The sequence below is a fragment of the Galeopterus variegatus genome, unplaced genomic scaffold (genome assembly GCF_000696425.1).
Source record: "Galeopterus variegatus unplaced genomic scaffold, G_variegatus-3.0.2 Scaffold169, whole genome shotgun sequence".
Lineage (NCBI taxonomy): Eukaryota > Metazoa > Chordata > Mammalia > Dermoptera > Cynocephalidae > Galeopterus > Galeopterus variegatus.
The window spans coordinates 201,650-225,109 of NW_007726280.1; the positions used below are offsets into that span (position 1 = coordinate 201,650).

Sequence of the window (23,460 nt, forward strand, 5' to 3'; positions counted from 1 at the left end):
CCCGCCGCGCTTCCCAAGCGGCGCACTTATCCAGTGCGCCACCGGGCCGGCCCTCAGCTTACAAATTTTTAATGCTAACTACTTTATTATAGCTGCTAATAATAAAGGTGGAACATTTTTAGCCATAAAGTAAAAGCATTTCTTAAAGTGCTCCTATAAAATATGAGTAAATTTATAATTTTGAAAAAAATTTTAGCTAGGTTCATTTCTACATGTACGCACTGATGTTTCTTTTATATATCTTGGATAAAGAAACAATTCAATAACCCAAACAATTACTGAGCATTTCTCAAAATTGAAATGGAAGGATCTGTATTTATGAAACAGTCTCCACCAAAGTTTAAATATTTATGGGACTTTGGCTAAGCTTTACTATATTGTTGATTTTTTTAAAACCTCATCTGTGTTTAGGAATGAATATTCATTATTATCATCATTATAATTGTGAACTATGATCTGGGAATCCTATGGGGAATGACATTTTTGTAAACCCTTATGTAATAGTGAATCGAGGTTTAACCTTTTTCCTTTCTAAACCTTTAGTCTGCAAAGGGATTTTCTAACTAAAGCTGTTTGGTTAGAATAACTATTATTTTATAGGCTTTCAAAAAAGGATGCAGTAATGTTTAGAGAAACTTCAATTTTATAAGTAACTAGAATGAGAAGAAAAATTGATACTACTCCTAAGTTACTACTCAAACAGTATAATTTGTATTAGAAAAGTTTAGGACAGGTTAGTGAAGCTTGTAGTTACTGAGCAGCTATTTAGGCAACATTTTTTTTTTTTTTTTGTCGTGTCCCGCAATGGATCGCAACCCTCAGTGTCGCACCCGCACCCCGCTCAGCCAGTGAGCGGGAACCTGTCTGTATGTGGGATCCAACCCCTCGGCGGGAGCGCCGCTGCGCTCCCAAGCGGCGCACTGTAGCAGTGCGCCACCGGGCCGGCCCCTTTAGGCAACATTTTTTTTTTTTTTTGTCGTGTCGGCAATGGAACGCAACCCTCAGTGTCGCACCCGCACCCCGCTCAGCCAGTGAGCGGGAACCTGTCTGTATGTGGGATCCAACCCCTCGGCGGGAGCGCCGCTGCGCTCCCAAGCGGCGCACTGTAGCAGTGCGCCACCGGGCCGGCCCCTTTAGGCAACATTTTAACAATTACTTCAAAGCAATCATTTCTTGTGAAACAATGTTAATTAACTTGGCCTGAATTTACTTCCCTATTTTTTTTAACTCAACACCATAAAATAATTGATTGCATATATAGTGAATATAATCACATACTACTTCTGTTGCCTCATTTATAGGCACTATCTCTCCTTCCTAACACACAATGATTTTATATAGTATATTAACTCAGAAAATATTGATTTTTTCTTATTTACAAGGCACCGTTCTTGGTGCTAGGCATTCAAAAATAATTAGATTGATTACATCTTCAATAAGCTTCCAGTCTATCAAGCATAATAAGATATATATGCATAACTAGACACAAGGTTAAAAGGAAGTGATAAGCACCACAAGAAAGGTGAAAAGCAAGTGTTAAGGATATTACATTTTATATACCCTCCAGAGCTATATGTTTGGTCCAACACTTTTAATCCTCCTCAGCTCCTAGCATAGAGTCTTGCACATAGAATACACATTCAATTGATATTAGCTTAGAAGGTGAACTGTGAAATTGTTTTATAAACTTATTCAATGAATGACATTATTATTATCCAAGTCAAATTTAAAATCCTTAATCTGATGAGAATATTTATAACTAAAATCATTTGTTAGAATATAAGTATTTTAATTTTCATGAGTACCTTCTATCTTTTCATTGGATTCCATTTTCTGATTTTTATTTCAAGGCTCATTCTACTAAATCTTACCTGATATTCTACTGTCCAGTTTATCCAGCTTTGTAAGTTTTATGGAATGTGGCTATCCTTCTCCCTGCCTCTAATGTATCAGTAATCATGACTCACAAGAACCAGCTCAGAGGAATCTCAGAGTTTGTGGGGTCTTGCTTCTCTTAGGTACAACCTAAATGATTATTGGAGATTTGGAGGAAGCAATTAACATTGCCGTATTTCTAAAAAACAACTGTATTGCTCAATAAATTTGAAGGATCCCTGAATTTAGTCATCTTAAAAAGAATAGATTAGCCTCCAAAGATTTGTTTTCCTGTATTTTTCACTCGTTGGAGTTACCTGAAGGACTCAAGATTGACCAAAATTGAATTTTCTTTTGATTTTTGAATTATTAGGTAAATTGAAGACAGATAGTATCTAAGAATTCTTGCATCTCTAAGATGATATCAGCTACTATAGCCGACCCTTTTTCAACTCCTAAACATCTCTACTCCACTCAGTACAGAACTTTTCTTCACTAGATTAACTCAAGCAAAAATTTTTCAGAAGCTTCACCTGCCCCTCTTTTGAAGACACCTGGCTGAATTCTAAGGAAAGAATATAATAGTATTTAAAAAAAAAAGGCATCCTTTTTTTTTTTTTTTCTGCTTAAGTTGTACCAGTTTGACTTACTCTTACTTGGGAATTTTTCTTGCCACTGAGTCATTGCATACAGAATTATGAAACTTTAATTTCTTTAGAGGCTTGTTATATTAGAAAAATTGTTCCAAAGAAAGCAACAATCATGACATAAGCACATCTGGCTCTTGCAAAATATTCTTTATTAAGCTTTCATTTAATTATATGTGCTGAAAGGTCTGTTTTTGATTACTGTAATTTTAAAAAATTTGTCCATCTGAGTGATAGTAATGCTGGAAATTATATATAAACCACTTGTTTTTTCTCTCCTACTAATATGGCAAAGTTTGAGCTATTTTCTCTGTGGTTGATGAACTAGGAAGCTTTCTATTTATTAGAATAGAAATGTGACTATCAAGGTAATAGCTTAATCCTGATTATAAGAAGAAAAGAAAATATTTGAATAAAGTTTTTAAGCATTAAATAGTGTTAAGATTGTAGTATCTGATAAATGTGACTATCAAGGTAATAGCTTAATCCTGATTATAAGAAGAAAAGAAAATATTTGAATGAAGTTTTTAAGCATTAAATAGTGTTAAGATTGTAGTATCTGACTTCTGGTTAACCATAGTAGATTAACACATTCATTTATTGCCAGTTTCACTCAAATCCTAATAAATCAACAGAAGGATTATACGTGTAGCCCTTCAAGTAGAAATAGAAAAAGACAAAAATATTTTTGGAATATGAAAAATGGACAGATGAGTTGTAACTGTCTTCAGAAAAAAGAGAAAGTTGATACCTAAGCTTTAAGAGTGTAAAACCAAAAAGAATCATGCCCAATTAGGAGCTGAACCTTTGAAATGCTTAGGAACTGAAGGCATTATGCATCACTGAGGGCAGGGGTGCGGGGTGGAACTGTGGACAGTATGACTAGTTGGAAATAGACATAAGATGATTTCTCCCTAACCTTATGCAACCTGGCAACTACCCATCCCTGCCCAATCCCCCTCCATCTAGCATGTAACCTGGCAGAAGCCTGGAAGTCTATTCTACTGAGAAGTTGTACTTGACAGGTTTTTATCCTGAGGACATTAGGCATAGCCGAGAATAGTGATGATGCCATTTTGAAAACAGAGAGGCTACCTAATAGACCAGACAGTGAGATCTCGAGATCCCCCAGCTGCCTTTCTGCTTCTTGGCTCACTTAATGATGGCATGCAAATCTGTACACCAACCAAGGCAAGAACTGGAAGATATTTCTCTCAGAAAATGATCTATTAGTGCTGAACTCATATTAGATAAATGTCAACTGAGCTGGTTAGCTCAGTTGGTTAGAGCACCACCTGGTAACACCAAGATCAAGGTTTTAGATCCTCTTACTGGCCAGCTAAAAAAAAAAAAAGAAAAAAGAAAATGGTTTAGTGTAAGAGAAACGCCTTATAGATACTAACATTTGGAATTCCCTAATGAAAAAGCTGACTTTCTGCATCATTACTTTATACTGAAGCCCATCAGTCAATAAGTCTACCCCCATCCTTAGACCTTCCAGTTAGCTTTTGAGCGTATCACTCTTATGTTTGAATAAACAGTCAATGAATACAAAACACTTTAGAAAAGCCCCTAATATAAAAGAGCTCAAAGAGCTTGGAAGAAAAGAGAGATGATAATGTAGAGAACAGAAAACGTTAAAAACATATCCCAAACTTATAGTTAATATTATCAAACAGAATAGAGAACAGGATGATATAAAAAGAAACAGTCAAACAAAAGAGTACCCTTAAAACTATCATAGAAATTTTTAAAAAAATGTATAGAAGTCTTGGAAGATAAGGTTGAAAAACTGTCATGGATATAACAAAAGGTCAAAGAGTGACAAATAGAATGAAAAAGGGATGATATAAAAAGAAACAGTCAAACAAAAGAGTACCCTTAAAACTATCATAGAAATTTTTTAAAAAATGTATAGAAGTCTTGGAAGATAAGGTTGAAAAACTGTCATGGATATAACAAAAGGTCAAAGAGTGACAAATAGAATGAAAAAGTAAGAAAAGTATAGGGTTATTAAAGAAGTTTGGCATTTATCTAATAAGAGTTCAAGAAAGAGAACAAAGGGGAAAAATTATTAATGAAAAATAACAAAAAATTTCCCTAGAATTGAAGGACATGAGTTTACAGATTGAAAGAGCTGACTGAGTTTCTGTAAAAGTCAACAGAAAGAGAAGGATATTGTAGTGAAATTTCAAAACACTTAGTATCAAGGGAAGATCCTAATCTCTCAGAGGAGATTACATACAAAGGACCAGGAACCAGAATGACATCAGACTTTCTCAGCAACAGGAATAAGAAGACAACAGATTAATATGTTTGGAATTCTGAGGGAGAATTATTTTCAACTTAGAATTCTATATAATCAAATGAGTGGAATGTAATAATAGCATTTTCCAGAAATGTTAGTTCCTAAAAAATTAACCTCACATTCACCTTTCTCAGGATGCTCCTGGAGGATGTGACCTACCATAAAGAGGCAGTTAACTAAGAGAGAGGAAAACATTATAACAGGAAACAGGGAATCCAGTACAGGAGAGGCAAAAGGAATTCCGAGTATCATAGATCTGCAGAAGGCCTAAAGAATAAACCAGTTCAGATTGGAGTAGGAACACAGAGATTTCCAAGAAGGATGTCTCCAGGGGAAAAAATAGGATATACAGATTGCCTGATACATTCAACCATGTTGTGTAGAGTTTTACTCATCTCTTGGAGAGTTTGGGAATTAGTGATAGTTAACATAAAAAATTAAGAAAACAAAAAATGAGGCAAATATTAAATCTAACAAAATAAAAAGTTGAGAAAGAGAAAATTAAACATAGTTCATTACATACCTCCACTATGAATAGTATCTTCATAGAATAATGTAAAACAGTAAACATTAATTTTAAAATTTGTGATACTAACATTGAGAGATTAGGAAGGGAAGCATGGGAGCACATGTTGGGTTGGTGATGTAAGGAGCTAAACGTTCGTCTTCCATTGTATGAAGTAGGTGGATATGAATCTAACAGTATAAGCATTTATAAGTAAGTAGATAAATACCAGTCAGAACAGTTACATAAGTTGAAGGGAATGGTCTCCACAGAGGAGGAAGTGAGGTGAAACCAGGTGATCTGTTCTGGGGCATGAAGGAAGCACTTTGTTACCTGGTTTGGGTTGAGAAGCAAGTGGGTGGTTCCTGTGCTGGGAAAAAGAAGCTTGATTTTTTAAATTTTTGTTTCTTTAATTGCTACAAATCTGGCCATATTCCCTTGAGGATTATGTTACATGCTACCTAGAAATAAGACCCTAAGAAAAGAGTGACTGCCATTGAGCCCCAGGGGTCTTGGGGCACCCCTCATTATCCAGAAAGATCAGAATCCCCAGAGAAGCTTGGTCAGTGCTGAAAGAAGAATGGTGTACTTCTTTCAGGAATCCCTAGGAAATTTCAGGTTAGTTTCTTAGTTCCTGAATATTAAAATTACATGACTGGATATACCAGACATTTAAGGAACTTTTTATAAAGATTTTAGACATTAGCAAGTATCTTAGAGACAAAACTACTTAGTCAAACTCCTTTTGGTACAATTGAAGAAACCAAGTTAGTTCTAGAGAGATCAGGTCCAGGGTCATAAAGGTATTGCTAGAAGGACCAGGTACAGAACTGTGGCTCCCATGCCAGTGCTCTTTCTTTCTGTGACATTATTTAGTTTCTCTTATTTTCCTCTTTATAAAATAGTGAAAAATAAATTGCAAGGCTGTCAGAGAAATGGTTATCTAACAATACGGTAAGTTGGTATTTTTTTGTTTTCTTTTTAAACTCCATTTCAGCTGCACTTAAAGAGATCAATGTTTGTCTTCCCTGTTTTGCAGCAGCTCTATGCCGCTCAGCTGGCCAGCATGCAGGTGTCACCTGGAGCAAAGATGCCATCCACTCCACAGCCACCGAACACAGCAGGGGCAGTCTCACCTACTGGGATAAAAAATGAAAAGAGAGGGACCAGCCCTGTAACTCAAGTTAAGGTACTTGCTTTGCAGGATTGTGGAAACAGTTTGGAAAATAGCTTCACAAGAAAGGTAGCAAACCAGGCTGTGTTGGGAATAAACAGCAGGAAGCATAGGAACATAAAGGAACCCCAAATGCTCCTCTTTATGGTAAATTTCATGATTGAACATTGAGAAACAGGTGTTTCCTTTTTGATAACAATAGTGCTGTATTGTGAGACCTTTACCTAAATCTGCAAGCTCACTTCTCAAGAGTTTTTCCCCTCTGGATTCTGGCTTTTATTTTTTAATGTTCATTGGCATGAATGGCCATGGTTTTATTGCCAGTCTTTGTCATAGACTTCTGACACTTCTCTCTATGTTCCTTAAACAGGTGGGGAGCCAACTTATAGTACCAGAGAAGGAGGATCTTGGAACCTTAGATTTAGGAAAGGGGACAAAAAAGAATCAAATGTTGGACTTTATGTGGTTTGTTGATGAAGGTTTCTCCTTCAAATCTAGCTACAAATGTGAGCTCTGAGAAATGAGTGGTGTCACTGACTAATCATGCTTTTGATACCATACCGTTATAATAGGAAAAACAGGCTTTCTCAAGTTATGGCTGGGACAATAATAGATGCCTTTCCTCACTGATTTTCAGTGTCTTGAAACTGGGCCGCCAGAAGATACTTGGCGACAGAGGGAAATTGATGAGCCACTTCAACTTTGTGCTGCAGCTGGTACCTATAGGTGGTACTGGTTGGTTTTTATGATTGTGTTTGCTTTCTATATTTAATTGCCAAACTCAAACAGTTCAGAGAAACAATTGTTTTATATAATTGACTTATCTACTTGGTGGGGTATGCTAAGGATAGACGCTTTATTGTAACGTGACAAAAGTACTGCATTTGGAGAAATTTTGCAGTTATTAAATTTTCACATGGGAAACAGCTGAGACAAATAAAACTTATCATTGGATTCTGTACACTCACTGGTATTGTTTTGTTTTCTAAAATTTACAGATAGAAATTTTGAGATTTCAGAAAGGCCTTTTAAAAACATGGATTTCAAATACCAAAGATCAAAACAGTGAATGAACATCAAGAGAAATAATTTTGCCTGTGCTACACCCAGAACAATTAATTTAATGCCACCCATTCTTTTAGATTCTCCAAAGAAGTAGGTGAACATTTAGGTTTTGTTAGAAATATTGAGAATATGACAATAGGCAGTTTACGTCTCATAATACAGAATCACTTATGGAAAGAGACTATCTTTTGTTCTAAGAGTCTGTGTTTGTGAATAGGGGTCAGAACACTACAGCTCAAATCAAGGCACTTTGCTTAATCATAGTTGTTAGAGTATGAGGGTATCAAACATTAGTGACTTGAGCCATTGAGTATTAAATATTTTAACATGAAAAAGTCATTTCATAAGTAAGTTAGCCAACTGGAACTGCACCAAACCAAGCCTTTACTGGATGAGTAAAATGTTCCTTGGTTAAATTCAAGTTTATATCTGCTTGTGCCATTCCATCTTTGTGGGCCAAATGAATTTTATTACTCACTTGACCACATGCAAATTCTTAGGGAGTTCTCTATATAATTTGACATGACTATACTTTATGTTAATGACAAAGGAAACATTTCTTATACTTATTAGGTTGTTTATGCTATATGTGTTTCAAAATAAATAGACCAAGATGTAAAGCAAATGTTTTAAATTAAAAAATAAAATAGCTTCTGTCTATTATTAAAGAAGTTCTGAAAATAATCTCATAGTTTGCTAATTGAAAGACTTATGGTCACCAAAATTTCTTATGTTTTTTCTATATTCATTGCTTTCCCTCTGTATATAACATGACCACTTATTTTAAGTTCAAGTGTGACATAGGGCAAAGTATGCTAAAGGTAACAAAAATAAACATAAACACAAAAGGCCTTATGTATCTTCTTTTCCCCAGAATTTTTATCTACTATAACTGTCAACAGCAGAAGTCAGAGTGTTTCTGTCCAAATACCAGTTCTGCCACTGTTACTAGCTATTAAAAGGGGAAGTTACTTAATTTCTTTCAGCCTTAGTTTGTTCCTCTGTAAAATGGGAGTTAATATTATCATGGGTCTTTAAATGAGCTAATACATCCTTGTGCATATTGCGAGTATTCCAGAAATGTTACTATAGTGATGATGATGATGCTCATGATGGTAATAAAGGAGATGGTGTGGTAGTTTTAATGGTTTTTGAAATGTCTAGTTGTATACTGAGAGAGATCCTAACCAAACACCTAGAGGATTTCCATTTTTAACAATGATGGAGGAACAGGGACCAGATTTACTTGCCCAGCTTAAACAACTAAAATTCAGGACAAAACTATATAAAACAATGGTTTTCAGACATTTGCAAAGGGAGTACAGGACAGTGATTCCTGAGAGAAGAGAAATAAGTGGGGCAAACACTCCAGTTATTCCAGTTCACTGTCTAGAGAGTTTCCAAGCAACTGTGTAGGAGACTTGGCAGGCTCCTTGGATATAGAGATAAAATTCAGAGTTTACAGATGCTGATATAGATAGAATTTGTGAGGCAGGTTACCAGAGAGGAGAGAGCTGCACAGGGAGAGATCCCTGAAGATCTGCAGATGGTTCCCTGAGTATTTAGTGAAATACTGACCAGCACTTGCTTGTGAGGAAACTGCCTGAGGCCAGGGAAACACCAGAATGTGCAAGGCAAAACAATTGCAAGGTTCTTAAAAGATTGGGAATGGTTTGCATTCCCATTAGCCAGAATGGAAAGATCTCATACATGGGGCATCAGATAGAGTCCCCAGAAGAGTATTACCTCAATAGTGGGGCCAGGTTATCCCTAGACTATTGGCTGTTCTGAACCTGCCTAACAAAGTTTAAAAGTAAGCCTAGAAAGAATCAAATTGTTTTGTGTCTCAAAAGCAATGTCCACAGATATTTAAAGAAATACATGAATTCCAGCACCCAGCAATATAAAATTTACAATATGTGCATCCATTCAAAAATTACCAGACTTGCAAAGAAGCAAGAAAATATGAATAATGAGAAGAAAAATCAGTCAACAGGAACAGATCTCTAAATGACTCAGATGATAGAATTAGTAGATAAAACAGTAAAAATAGCTATTACAGGAGACTTCCAACTAGAACCAAGTAAAAAGGTAGGCAAATCTGCTTTCTAAAAAGCTATTGCTTTATAGAGAGCAGACAAAATTGGCAAACATAAAGTAAAATAAAACTTGACAAAAATAAAATAAAATCAACAAAACTGACAAAATGAATAAAATTGGTAAAAATAAAATCAACAGTGAAGCTGCACAAATTAACAAAAATAATCATTTCAGCACTCTGGAAATTGACCAAAGACATATACAAGCTGAGAAAACATTTGTGCTTCTTATATGCAAGAACAGTGGGAATTTGTGGCATTCTTGCCTAGGGTTTTTCTTATTTCCCCTACCCCCAGGCTTGGTTAGCACAAAGTTTCTGTCAGTGCTGGGGCAGGCTGTGAGGAACTACAGTCTCTCTGCCACAGTGGATTTACCTAATTGGGAGTTGGTAGGTGATGCCCATGCCCAGTTGCATTGTTGGTAGAAGTGGCAATCATTGAGTTACAAAAATTAGTAACAATTAGAGCATATTTAAAACTGAAAAAGATGTTATTAACTACATATGTTTAAGAAGATAGAGGAGGGCCAAGCCCATGGCGCACTCGGGAGGGTGCGGCACTGGGAGCGCCATGCTCCCGCCGCGGGTTCGGATCCTATATAGGGATGACCGGTGTGCTCACAGAGCTCACTGGCTGAGCGCGGTGTGGCCGGTCTCAAAAAGGACAAAAAAAAAAAAAGGAAGATAGAGGAAAACATGAGCATGATTAGGCAAGATATGGAAAATCTAAATTAAACTTCTGGAGATAAAAATACAGTGTTTGAGATGAAAAATACAGTGGAAGGGATTAACAACAGCTTATATACTGCAGAAGAAAAGGTTAGCGAACTTGAAGACATAACAATAAAACTCTAAAATCGAAACACATAGAAAAATGACTGGTCAGTACTATGGCACAACATCAAATGACCTAATATATGTAATTGGAGCCCCAGAAGGAGGAGGAAGGAACAAAAATTTATTTTTGAAGAAGTAATGCTGAAAATTTTACAAATTTGATGAAAACTCTAAAATCAGATATTTTAGAAGCTCAGTGAACCTCAAGAAAAAGAAACATAGAGAAAACTAAATACTTAGCATATAAATTACTGTTATTTAGATATTAGTACAGGATATATGGTAAGAAAGCTGATCACCCTCTTCACCCCTTTAAAAGCTATTAATTATTCAGAAATTTTCTTTGAGTAATAACAATCATTAGTGATTCAGAAATTTTCTTTGCATAGACAAGAAAGTATTAATGAGTTTAAAAATATATATTCTCACTTAGAATAGTAGTCACTGAGTTGTCACTTACCAGCTGTGTGATGTTTGGCAAATTGATGAAGCTCTCTGATCTTCATCTGTAAAATGAGGGTAGTGATTTAGGTTTTAATGAAGGAAGATATATGTGAGTGCACCTAGAACAGCTCCTGGTACAGAGTAGGCACTTTATCTTTTTTCCTATACCTTTAAACTAAATCATGGGTGACCCTTGAATATGAAGGACAGATGCGCAGGGTTTCTTTTTTTCTGTAAAGGTTTTATTAGGCACATATGGAGGAGGTGCTTCAGTCCTTTTTTGGTATCTGTTTTCCTCATGGCAGCAGGACATTGCTCAGCTCCTCTCGCTTCCTCTTGCACACATGTATGTCCTCACCCTTTTCTTGATGAACTTGAGGGCCCGCTTGTCCTCCGAGACCTTGAGCAGCTCCATGGTGCATCATTTGTATGAGGCAAAGCCACATGCTTTTTGGATCATGTCCCATGTGAAGTTGGTATGCTGGGTGAGGAGGCAGCGATCGTGGTGATGGCAGTGGCTGTGCCTGGGCTTGCCCACATTCTTGCTTACCTTGTGACCCTTGTTGAGGTCCATGGCCATGGATTAGCTCAGAGCCATGGCTGCTGCTCATCAATGACTGCTGTGGTGTAAGGCACAAACATACTATTTCATCACAGATATGAGATCCTCATATAGTAATGGGAGGATCAGCAGAAGGAAACAGCTTTCTCAGTATGTTGTCATACTGGCCAACAAACTCACACAGTTTAACTCCTTTTCAATTGAGTTAATATACAAAGCTATGGAAACTTCAGGATCTTATCGTATAACTTCGTATAATGTATGCTATACGAAGTTATTACGTCGTATTTAACTGGCTCTTGAACAACATGGGGGTTAGGGGCACCAAGCCCCATACCGTTGAAAATTCAAGTATAACTTTTGACTCCCCCAAACTTAACAACTTAACTGCTAAAAGCCTACTGTTAGGTAGGCTACTTACCAACAGATATTGGGTATTTGTGACATACCTAAGCCCAAATTTCTCAGTGTGTTTATTGGAAAATTTCTGCATATAAGTGGACCCATACAATTCTGACCAGTGTTGTTCAAGAGTCAACTCTATTGCCAAGTATCTCTAGGGATATTCACTGTGTGAAAAGTATGGAGGAAAAAGCATGGGTTTTGAAATGAGGCTTGGACTGAGAGCCTTCACTTACTTGCTATGTGACCCTGGGACAATTATTTAATATTTTTAAATTTAGTTTCCTAATCTCTGAAAGGGGAGTAATGTTAACTTAGCTCACAGGTTTTTATGAGGATTAAAGGAGGAAAATGCATATAAAGTACCTAGCACCTAGAAGACATTCAATTTAAAAAAACTGGAGTGAATGAATACCAACCCATATACATATATCAGTGGAATAAAACAATAAATGTGAAAGCACTGTCAGTGGGAGAATGCTAAATAAGTACTAACATTATTGTTACTATACTCTTTAAATCTCTTAATTTCCAAGTACAGATACAGAGATTCAAAGTGATTAGGGACTAGACCTAACATTTGTTCCCCATATTATCTTCCTTGCATTATTGAATCCTGGAGTCTGAAATGGTTATTACAATAGATGAAATAATGTGTAAGTGGAGCCATTTACAGTTGAAAAAAAATTCTTGCTTATTTTATTTCATTTGATTTTTCACAATAATCTTACGAGTTATGGTAGTGTGTTATTATTACCCTCATTGTACAGATACTGGAGTCTGAAATGGTTATTACAATAGATGAAATAATGTGTAAGTGGAGCCATTTACAGTTAAAAAAAAATTCTTGCTTATTTTATTTCATTTGATTTTTCACAATAATCTTATGAGTTATGGTAGTGTGTTATTATTACCCTCATTGTACAGATTAAGTAAATTGTGGTTCTTACAGGTAGAATGACTTGCCTGTAACCCTATAGCTAATAACAGGACCAGGACTAAACCCAAGTCCTCTTACACATAAATCAGTGTTCTTTTTGTAAACTCACAGTTGGAATATTTGCTGAACTGTACTGAGTATGAGTGAATCTTCTGAGAGTAAGATGTAAGTCTTCCTCATTGAAATTTGGGACAGCGGCCTGTTTTCATTTTGAGACAGGATGCCTCTTTCAGGGACCCAGAGGTTTTCACCCCAAGAAAGTGGTGTGGTATTCACGTAGAAGAGAGAAGTGAATTATTTCCAGCCTGTGAATATGAAGAATATCCATTGGCTGGCTATTCGGAAGTTGTGAGATGAGGGAAAAAAGCCAACATAATTAATAGACTTGATCTTGAAATGGCCCTCCTATAATCCACTTCTGAATTTTGTCTGGAAAGCATTTGTTTGCTGTACTGAGCATTGTGAGGGACGGAGACGACTATGTCACAGGCCTTAGTTCTTACAAAACTTATTTTTGTAAGAAAATAAGATATGCAGAGCATATTTGTTAGCTAGAAACAGGCTGGAGTAATAGCACCTGTGCTTGGACAGCACTCCGGTTTAGATAATACTGGATAAAAAATGGTCTTTTTATCAAAAAAGCTCCAGAACAAAAGATATGAGTTTTCTATATCCTAAAAAGTGACTGACTTTTTCAAAGTTTTCCATAAAGATTCTTGGACATTTTTTCCAAACTCAAATGCCTATGCACATGTGAGCCTGATTGTAGTCTGGTTTCCTCTGTCCCATCTGTCTGTGTGAAGTGTGTACACACACACCCACACACACATCCCTATGTACATGTGCTGTGAAATGCTCATACCAGGCCTCGAACAAGTGGAGCATGTTAAAATTTTTCGTAGCAGCTGAAATCTATCAATCATCAATTGCCCTCTTTTTGTCTAAAACTGGAAAAATTTACGCAAAGTATTCATTTTACCTATAGTGAAATGCGAGATATGGAGGAAAATTAGTTTAATTTTGAATTTTTCCCTCTGTGTTGCATGAAATATAATGGAAGTAAATATTTATTCTCACTTTATTTGAAGCTTGGTACTTATGTGGAAATCATTTCCACACTTATAGCCTCACTGTCATGAAGACAGGGAGCTGTGAGCAGTGGGTGTTCGAGTTGGTGCGGGGAATGGGTTGTCATTCTCTTGGTAAATAACTGAGGCAACACGATGAGAAGAACGCCTCATTAACCAGCTGGCAACTGGGGAGTAGAGAGTGCAGTGTGTTTCTCCCACCCCCTCTCTCCTGCAGTGGACATATGAATACACAGATACTATGTCACTAAAGCACACATGTAGCTTCAAGCTTTTTCTTTTCTTTCTTTCTTTTTTTAATTTTTTTTTTGCTAAGCAGGAAACAGCTTTCCTGCATTAGCACACCAAATACAATGGGTAGCCTGGATAGGCATCTCTGCCATCTCCTCATCTCCCCAGCCCCGTTTCTCCCCACTGCTCTCCCACAGAAGTGGCAAGATTGTACGCTAATTGTAGATATAGCAAGAACAGATATCTTCCCTCAATATATACACAATTGGAATCTAGGAACCTTCATCTGTGAGGAGGTGGGTAGACAGAACCTAGAGAGACTGGAGTGCTGGGATATCCTCCAAGGGCTGAAAATACCGAGCAGAGCTTGTTTACCCTAGCTTTTTATGCTCTATGCACACTATTGTACAGTTTTCTTAATAGCAAATGTGCCCCTTCCTTGATGGGAGAATACAGTATTCTACAGGGGAGTGCATAGTAGCATTACTTTTTGAGTCTCACCTCACAACCCTCTAATAATACATCCTATATATGCAGATATCCTATCCAGTCTCAACTCCCCTGCCCTGTTTGGGGATCAGGATACAGTGATGAAAGCAATTCAGGAGGCTCGGAAGATGCGAGAACAGATCCAGCGAGAGCAACAGCAACAACAACCACATGGTGTTGATGGGAAACTGTCCTCCATGAATAATATGGGACTGAACAACTGCAGGAATGAAAAGGTAAAACTTGCTTCCCTCTTTCACTGGATCTGCTGTACCCTTTGGCTTACTCTAATCTGGCTCTTTCCAGGCTTCCAAGCATCAACCTGTAGCCAAAGATTTGGGTTTCTAGCTTGACGCCTGTCTTGTATCTTACTCAAATCTGTTATGTGTCACATTTAAGCATTACTGCTAATTAATAAATACACCCTTTTCCACTTAGTGTAGGTTGCCTCCCAGGCACCCAACCTACCTGCCTATTGGTGTGTCTTTCTGTCACATTCCAAAATATTTAGAAATATAATAAAGGGGATATATGATATTAATAGAATAAGAGTAGAATATCATTGTACTAAAAAAGGAAGAAGCATGTATGCTCACAATGAAGGCTAGGATGTTACTATGATTCACCATTAAATTTAATATTAGGATTCCTATCAACCAGGGAAAAAAAAATAAATCAATTTGTAAAATCCGTTCATTCATTTTTTGATTCAGGAAATTATTTGTGGAGTACCTATTCTATGATGGACTTTGTTCTAAGCACTGAAGATACAGTAGTGAGCAAATCTGACCAAAATCCCTGAGAGCTTATATTCTACTAAAGGAACACAGATGATGAAAAAATAAACAATTAAACATATAATGTAATGTCAGGAGGTAAATAAATGCCATGAGAAAAAAGTAGAAGCAATTCAGGGAATAGGGACTTAGGGGGTGGTATTTTAGAAGGGGTGGTGAGGACTCTCAGAGGAAGTGACGTTGAGTAGAGATCTGAATGAAGCAATGGTATAGGCCATATGGAGAACAGGAGGAAGAGCATCCCAGGAAGGGGCAACAATAAGCTCAGAGGCCCTTAGAGTGCAGGGACGGCAACAAAGAGGCTGGCGTGACAAGAGTGGCGCAAGAGAAGGGAAAGCAGGGGCACGTGAAGTCAAAGTGATAACCTGGGACAGAGCATTTTTGATCTGGCAAGCCCTGGAAAGGTTTTTCATTCTATTCTGAGTGTGATGGGAATCCCTAGACTGCTTTTGTCCAGGGTATTGACATGATCTAATTTACATGTGAAGTGATCATTCTGCCTGCTGTGGAAGAATGGAGTATAGGAGGTTAAGAATGGAAACATGGAGACCAGTGGAGAGGCTATGTAGTGACGGGGTGAAAAATTCTGATTATCTGATACAATGAAACATGGCATTTTTTAAAAGAGGGCAAATAAGTGGCATGATGGACAATGTCTTTGGTAATAGTTTTGGAGTAAATGTTTTAAAAATTATTTTCATTCGTATGTTTATTCTGTAAAGGCTAAGAATATAACTTATTGAAGTTGGGGCCAAGAGGCTCCTCTTTGTTTCAGTCCTTCCTAATTCTAACTTGGATGCTGTGGTAGAGACTCCATTCATTACAATAAAACTGTAGTTTCTACATTTCCTAGAAGGATTTTAAAATTAGCACGTGGAAGAAGTCACTTCATGAGGGAAACATGTGGTCATGTGTGCTGTTACCCAAGCATTTGAATACATAGCTGTAACCAGTGTGTGTGTGTGTTTGTTTTCCTGTGTTTCCTTATCAAAAAGTATGGTGATGTGACAGTCTGGAAATGTGGGTATAGTAATTTCCAAGGGCTGCTATAATGGATTACCACAAACTGGGTTGCTTAAAACAACAGAAATTTATTCTCACAGTTCTGGAGTCCAGTCCCAAACCAAGGTGTCAGCAGGGTCATGCTCCCTCTGAAGGCTCCAGAGACAAATCCTCCTTTGCATCTTCCTAGCTTCTGATGGTTGTTGGCAATCCTTGCTGTTCCTTGGCTTGTAGCAGCATCACTCCAATTTCTGCTTCCCTCTTCCATGTGTGCCTTCCCTCTGTGTGTGTCTTTGTCTTCAAATCTCCCTCTCCTTAAAAGACACCAGTCATTGTATTTAGGGCCCACCCTAATCTAGTGTGACTTTATTTTAATTGATTACATTTGCAAAGACCCTGTTTCCAAATAAGGTCATATTCAGTACCAATGATTGAGACTTGAACATATCTTTTTGGGGGCACAATTCAAGCCATTACAGTGGGATACAGTGGGATATTGTTCACGCTGAATCAACCTCTCACCCTTGATCATTCTATGGTAGTCTTTGGCTATAGTCGAAGAGAGCTGGGGTAAGGGGTCTGGGAAGGGGTTTGAGGGAATGGAAGTGTGCTGGGACTCTCAAAGCATGTATGTGATCAAAGCACTCACACAAATTAGGAAGGTTAGCTCTGAAAGAGTGATGACTTTCTAAAGCTTAGGAAAGAATTTGACTTTACCCTCAGTTCTCACTACACTGAATTATATATATATATATGAGGATACTTCAAAAAGTTCATGGACAAATAGAATTGAAAGGTAATATGAATATTTTCATGAACTTTTGAAGTACCCTCATATAAGTATTGGTGGTGGGTCTTTTGGTGCCTTCAAGCCATAAACTTTTGTGTACTTGGGATTAGTTGTACATGCCAGTCATGGTTCCCCTCAATAACTAATTGCCCCATTCTCCACTCTGTCCCATCCCATTTTGGAGCCTTGACAGAGGGCTCACAAGGCAGAGTCCATCCTTAAGAGCTGCCTGAGTAGATGGTTATGTATAGAGTGCAGTTTCAGGACCACAAGAGAAGAAAAGCTTTGCCCCCAAACCTCTTCTACCAATCTGATATTAGACATAAACATAGAGTCATATTTTGACCTGAAAAAGTCTTCTACTCAGTGAAAATAACATGAAATAATAACAGATTTAATCTTAATGTGAATAACTTTATAAGATCCTCTTTTGAAATGTGGTTAAGTGAACAAGTTTTAGCATAGGGATACTGAGTGGGAAATTGGGTTAGAATGGATACATGTGCTAGGGATCATCTCTTATGTTACAATTTTGCTGAGGGTTAATAAAAAATTAGCCTGAGAAGCATGTCAGTGATTTTTTAATTCAGTCTTTCACGTTATTTTTATTTATTAGTTCTCAAATGAAAGTGATATACAAGCGTTCTTCAAAAAGTTCATGGAAAATAGAATTAAACTATAATATGAATCTTTCCATCAACTTTTTGAAGTAACCTCATATGCTTACTGAAAATTCCAATAATACAGAAAGATATATGGTAAGAAAGCTGATCACCCTCTTCACCCCTTTAAAAGCTATTAATTATTCAGAAATTTTCTTTGAGTAATAACAATCATTAGTGATTCAGAAATTTTCTTTGCATAGACAAGAAAGTATTAATGAGTTTAAAAATATATATTCTCACTTAGAATAGTAGTCACTGAGTTGTCACTTACCAGCTGTGTGATGTTTGGCAAATTGATGAAGCTCTCTGATCTTCATCTGTAAAATGAGGGTAGTGATTTAGGTTTTAATGAAGGAAGATATATGTGAGTGCACCTAGAACAGCTCCTGGTACAGAGTAGGCACTTTATCTTTTTTCCTATACCTTTAAACTAAATCATGGGTGACCCTTGAATATGAAGGACAGATGCGCAGGGTTTCTTTTTTTCTGTAAAGGTTTTATTAGGCACATATGGAGGAGGTGCTTCAGTCCTTTTTTGGTATCTGTTTTCCTCATGGCAGCAGGACATTGCTCAGCTCCTCTCGCTTCCTCTTGCACACATGTATGTCCTCACCCTTTTCTTGATGAACTTGAGGGCCCGCTTGTCCTCCGAGACCTTGAGCAGCTCCATGGTGCATCATTTGTATGAGGCAAAGCCACATGCTTTTTGGATCATGTCCCATGTGAAGTTGGTATGCTGGGTGAGGAGGCAGCGATCGTGGTGATGGCAGTGGCTGTGCCTGGGCTTGCCCACATTCTTGCTTACCTTGTGACCCTTGTTGAGGTCCATGGCCATGGATTAGCTCAGAGCCATGGCTGCTGCTCATCAATGACTGCTGTGGTGTAAGGCACAAACATACTATTTCATCACAGATATGAGATCCTCATATAGTAATGGGAGGATCAGCAGAAGGAAACAGCTTTCTCAGTATGTTGTCATACTGGCCAACAAACTCACACAGTTTAACTCCTTTTCAATTGAGTTAATATACAAAGCTATGGAAACTTCAGGATCTTATAAGTATTCTATAGGGTGTAGTTGGTTTATTAGGTTAAATAGGAGTTTCTCAACCGTGGCAATATTGACATTTTTGGCTGTATAATTCTTTGTCATGGGGGGGTGGGTGGGCTGTCTGACCCCCCACACACACCTTTTGTGACAACCAGATATGTCTCCAGATATTGCCAAATGTCTCCTACTGAGGGAAACAGGACAAAACTACTCCTAGTTGAGAACCGAAGGGCTAAATCATATCTTGCTTCCAGGAGTGATTCTCTCTGTCTGATACTGTGACCTTAAGTCTTAGTCGACTTTGGCTGCTATAACAAATACGACAAACTTGGTGGCTTAAACAATAAAAATTTATTTCTTACAGTTCTGGAGGCTAGAAGGCCAAAATCAGAGTGCCAGCATGGTCAGATTCTGGTGAGGGCCTCCTTTTTCACTTGTAGATGGCCACCTTCTTCCCATGTCCTCACCTGGGGGAGAAAGAGCTCTGGTCTCTTTATCTTCTTATAAGGGCATTAATTCCATCATGGGGGATCCACTCTCATGACCTTATCTAAACCTAATTGTCTCCCAAAGGCCCACTTCCAATTATCATCACATTGGAGATTAGGGCTTCAACATATGGGTTTTGAGGGGACACAGAAATTAGTCAATAGCACCCTATATTGTTTTTTCTTTCTCCTGCATATCTTAATTTAATGCATTTAATACACAAACAATAATATATGAAACATGTACCACACATTTATTAATAACAAATGAAATGCCCATTTTTATTTATTTACATTTTTCCCCAATTTATTTTGTATTGAAAGGTAATTGATTATGCATATTTGTGGAGTACAAAGTTGACCAATCACATTAATACATTGAACTTTCAGAAGGAGAGAGCAGAACTGTGGTTACTAGAGGTGGAAAAGGAGAGGGGAGGGGGAAGGGGGGGTAATGAGAAATTAGTGAGAAATTGGTTAACGGACACAAAGAATGATTATATATTGTGATGATGATTAAGCTAACCAGTCCTGATCTGATCATCACCCTGTATTGTTGAATTTGTAGCATCAATTGAAGTTCAAACTTCTAAGTATTTCTCATTGGCCTTTCCTAATTCACTTGGGAGGAAGAAATCTGAGGTTTGAAATGATAAAACTTTGCTTTGGAAGAATAGGAAAAAGATGAGAGGTACAATTAAGATTGAAAAAAAGAATCCAAACTTCATCTAAAATATGTAACTGAGCTCCTGAAGGTAAGCTCCAAAGTGGTTTCTACAGAGCCAGGAAACCCTGGTTTCTTGGTTAAAGGGAGTTGTTGTCTCAGTAGGTAACTTTATAGGGGTTGAGCTTTGGGCACTGAAAAAGTCCATTATATTTAGGGATGAGTTGTTCATGATCTGTCCTTAACATGATCCCTCTTCTGAATAATGTCACTGTTTTGAACACATATTTTGTGATTCTCTAGGTTTTGTTTAGTGTCTAGAATAGATATTTATCCTTGCTTGTTAGGTGAGTTATAGTCAGAGTAAATTAAGAACAGAGCTAAAGGACTCCTGTGATGGTAGCTTTGGCTTTCTTATAATCAAAATATTCACCTTAGTTTTATGAGGTTTGATGGGACACTACTTTTTCTTCTGGGGATCAGCTTTTCTTCTGAGCCAAAGAGGGTAAACATATAATGTGAGATAAGATTGGAAAACAGATTATGGCAAGTTCAGTTTAACTGTCTTAAAAATCCTCCACCTTGGAATTATTTCAGTTTCCTTAAATATAAAGATCCATAAATCAGATTTAATGAATTTCTTCTTTGCAACCCAGATTACAGTTTTAGATAATTTTTCAGTGTTGCTGTCATAAACCTTACAATTTATTAAACATATCTCTTCTTTCTCTTACTTGGACATTCTTTACAAAGGAGTGTAGCACAAGTTTGGGTTCTCTGGGAAGCAGACCATGAGATGGAGATTAGTGCACAGGTCTATTAGGGAGTGCTTTTAGGATTGCCACTAGTGAAAGGGAGAGGACAAATCAGTTCTGGGCAGAAAGAGACGGTGTGCTGTGATGCAGTCTCAATGAAGGCCTTAGGCAATCCCATAGGATGCTTCGAGGCTGCCATGGCCATTCAGAATTGTCCCAAGTTGGGGCAAAGGGGTGAGCTTTCATATACTTGTGTCAACAAGTTATTGGATAAGGGCTACCCTGGGAAGAGGACATGACCTTGAATGGGGTGACTCGTTTCAGCTGAGACAATGCCGAAGAGGGCCAACAGCTGAGAGCTGACTCCAACAGCATTCCCAGCAGCTGAGGGAATAAATCTTTCATTCCTGAAAGGTGATCTGGGCAGCTCATCACAGTGTCCACTGTAATGGGTTACATTTAGCAATACGTATATAAGACAGGCTTTGTATGTATCATAAATGTGGGCAAACATTTACTACACAGGAACAGGGATGCTTGTATCTTTATACCACATATAGGATTGCATATATGAGTATATTCATATGAATACATGTTTATCTATGGTGTGTTTAGGTTTATCAGATAAATCCCTATTTTGGCACTTTAAAATGAAATGTTATTGACTTGATAGGCCAGAACAGCACCAATGGAGTTGTTCTGGTTGGCTGTGTCACAGGATATTTAGGGCTGTTAAATATATAGATTGTAGGAACAATAGACTGTAACGGCGCCTTAGGAGCTGTTATGCTCCATCATTTCAACATAGCTTCTGTTTATGGATTGTGAGTATCCTGCCAGCAGAAGTCTAAGTTACTGCCCTGGTTTTTAGCTTTCCACACCAGGAACACCAACTATCTCCATCCCTAAGTACCAGTGCAATTAGATCATATTATAGGCTAATTGCTTACCAAATTTTGTTGTTTTGACATCTCTAAGATAGAGAGTATTTTAGTCATGACAATATACAGCAGAATTTTAATTAGACTGCTTCTAAATGTCCTCAGAGTTAAATAAGGGCCTCTAGCTAGAAGAGAGGCATGTCAGGGTTGGTCTTAATGAATGGATCAATGTTAAAGAGTATGCGTAACTTTTCTGACCTTCTTGGTGTCTGAATGCTGACTTAGTGATTGGTTAGAGCGCTTTCCTGCATAGGTATTATGTAAGCCAGTAGATTGATTACCTACTGATCATAGCTGCTTATAAATAGCCAGATCACACATCTATATGCATATAGCTTGAGCTGCTGTTCTCCTCATCTTTGAGAAATTGCTTGAGAAAAGTGCTTGACCTCATCAGGTGTCACTATGATCACATTTTGCTTCTGAAATATATTGATGAGATTAAAACTGTAGAGTGAAAGAACTGAAGGGAACATTACATTTGATCTGGTGGAATCACTTCAATTTACATAATAGAAAAACCTACCGTCATAGCGGATTTGTGGCAGGGCAGGATTTAAATCTCAGCTTTCCTGATTCCTAGGTAATGTATTTTCACTTGTAGAACAATACTGGATTCATTTATTAATTTTCTATGATATTTAACCTATTACATACAAAAATACTTTTTATACTGGCAATCTCAAACCTTTGGTGAAATAAGGCAGGGAATAAGTAAACAAAAACTACGAAGCAGAAAAGCATTGAACTTCCTGCTTTCTGTATACTTGTCACCTTCTGTTGGGATAGGATATTCTTCCATGCCATGGTGTCTGCTGGTTCTGGCTCTGGAAACATATTAGTCAGGAAAAAGGGGATTTAGTGATGATGGTATAGACAAAGAAACAAAGTAGGTGGCTAGGTCAGGAGCAGTAATAGAATTAGAGGCCACATAGTAGATTAGAAAGACCATGAATTTTGAAGTTGAATAATCCTGGGTCTCAGTTTTTCCCTGTGTTTTTTTCTGTGTTACTTAAGTAAATTACTTAACCTCTCTGCGCCTCAATGACCATATCTGTAAAATGGAGATAATTATCCTTTTCTTGAAGTGTTGTTTTGAAGAAATGCATATGTAGAACACATATCTTGCACCAGAGATGTTCAATTAATATTAGGTTCTTTCTTACTTTAAGATCTCAGTCTCAAGCAACTTGGCAGATCTGTTAATTTTATTAATTTTTCTCTCTTTGATACTCTTCACTGGTGAATGCACTGATGTATTGCTTCTTGGGGCCAAAATGTCTTAAGATAGAGTGGAAGTTTAGTTAGTAAGCTACTACTAGATAGTTCTTAGAAAGTCAAAAATATGCAGGGTTTTTTTTTTTTCCCATTCTTAGAGTAAATTGTACATACCGGCTACCTGCTAGAATCTGGTCATAGCCAACGTGATAATAACATTGAGTGGAAGTTTAGTTAGTAAGCTACTACTAGATAGTTCTTAGAAAGTCAAAAATATGCAGGTTTTTTTTTTTTTTTTTCCCATTCTTAGAGTAAATTGTACATACCGGCTACCTGCTAGGATCTGGTCATAGCCAACGTGATAATAACATCCAAATTTGATTATGGTAATGAGGTAGGGAGCTTTGTTCCTACTAATTTAATA

General features: G+C 37.3%; 1 protein-coding gene across 1 annotated transcript in view; it reads left to right on the plus strand.

Moving 5' to 3' along the window:
• The window catches only part of SOX6 (SRY (sex determining region Y)-box 6), a gene marked incomplete at its 5' end in the record, with an annotated part of 259,721 nt that overhangs the window by 160,561 nt on the left and 75,700 nt on the right, over nt 1–23,460 (plus strand). Inside the window, 3 exons of the mRNA XM_008594985.1 lie at nt 6,375–6,524; nt 6,880–7,015; nt 14,714–14,901. Coding sequence (XP_008593207.1) covers nt 6,375–6,524; nt 6,880–7,015; nt 14,714–14,901 — 474 coding nt within the window. The remainder of the gene's footprint in view (nt 1–6,374; nt 6,525–6,879; nt 7,016–14,713; nt 14,902–23,460) is intronic.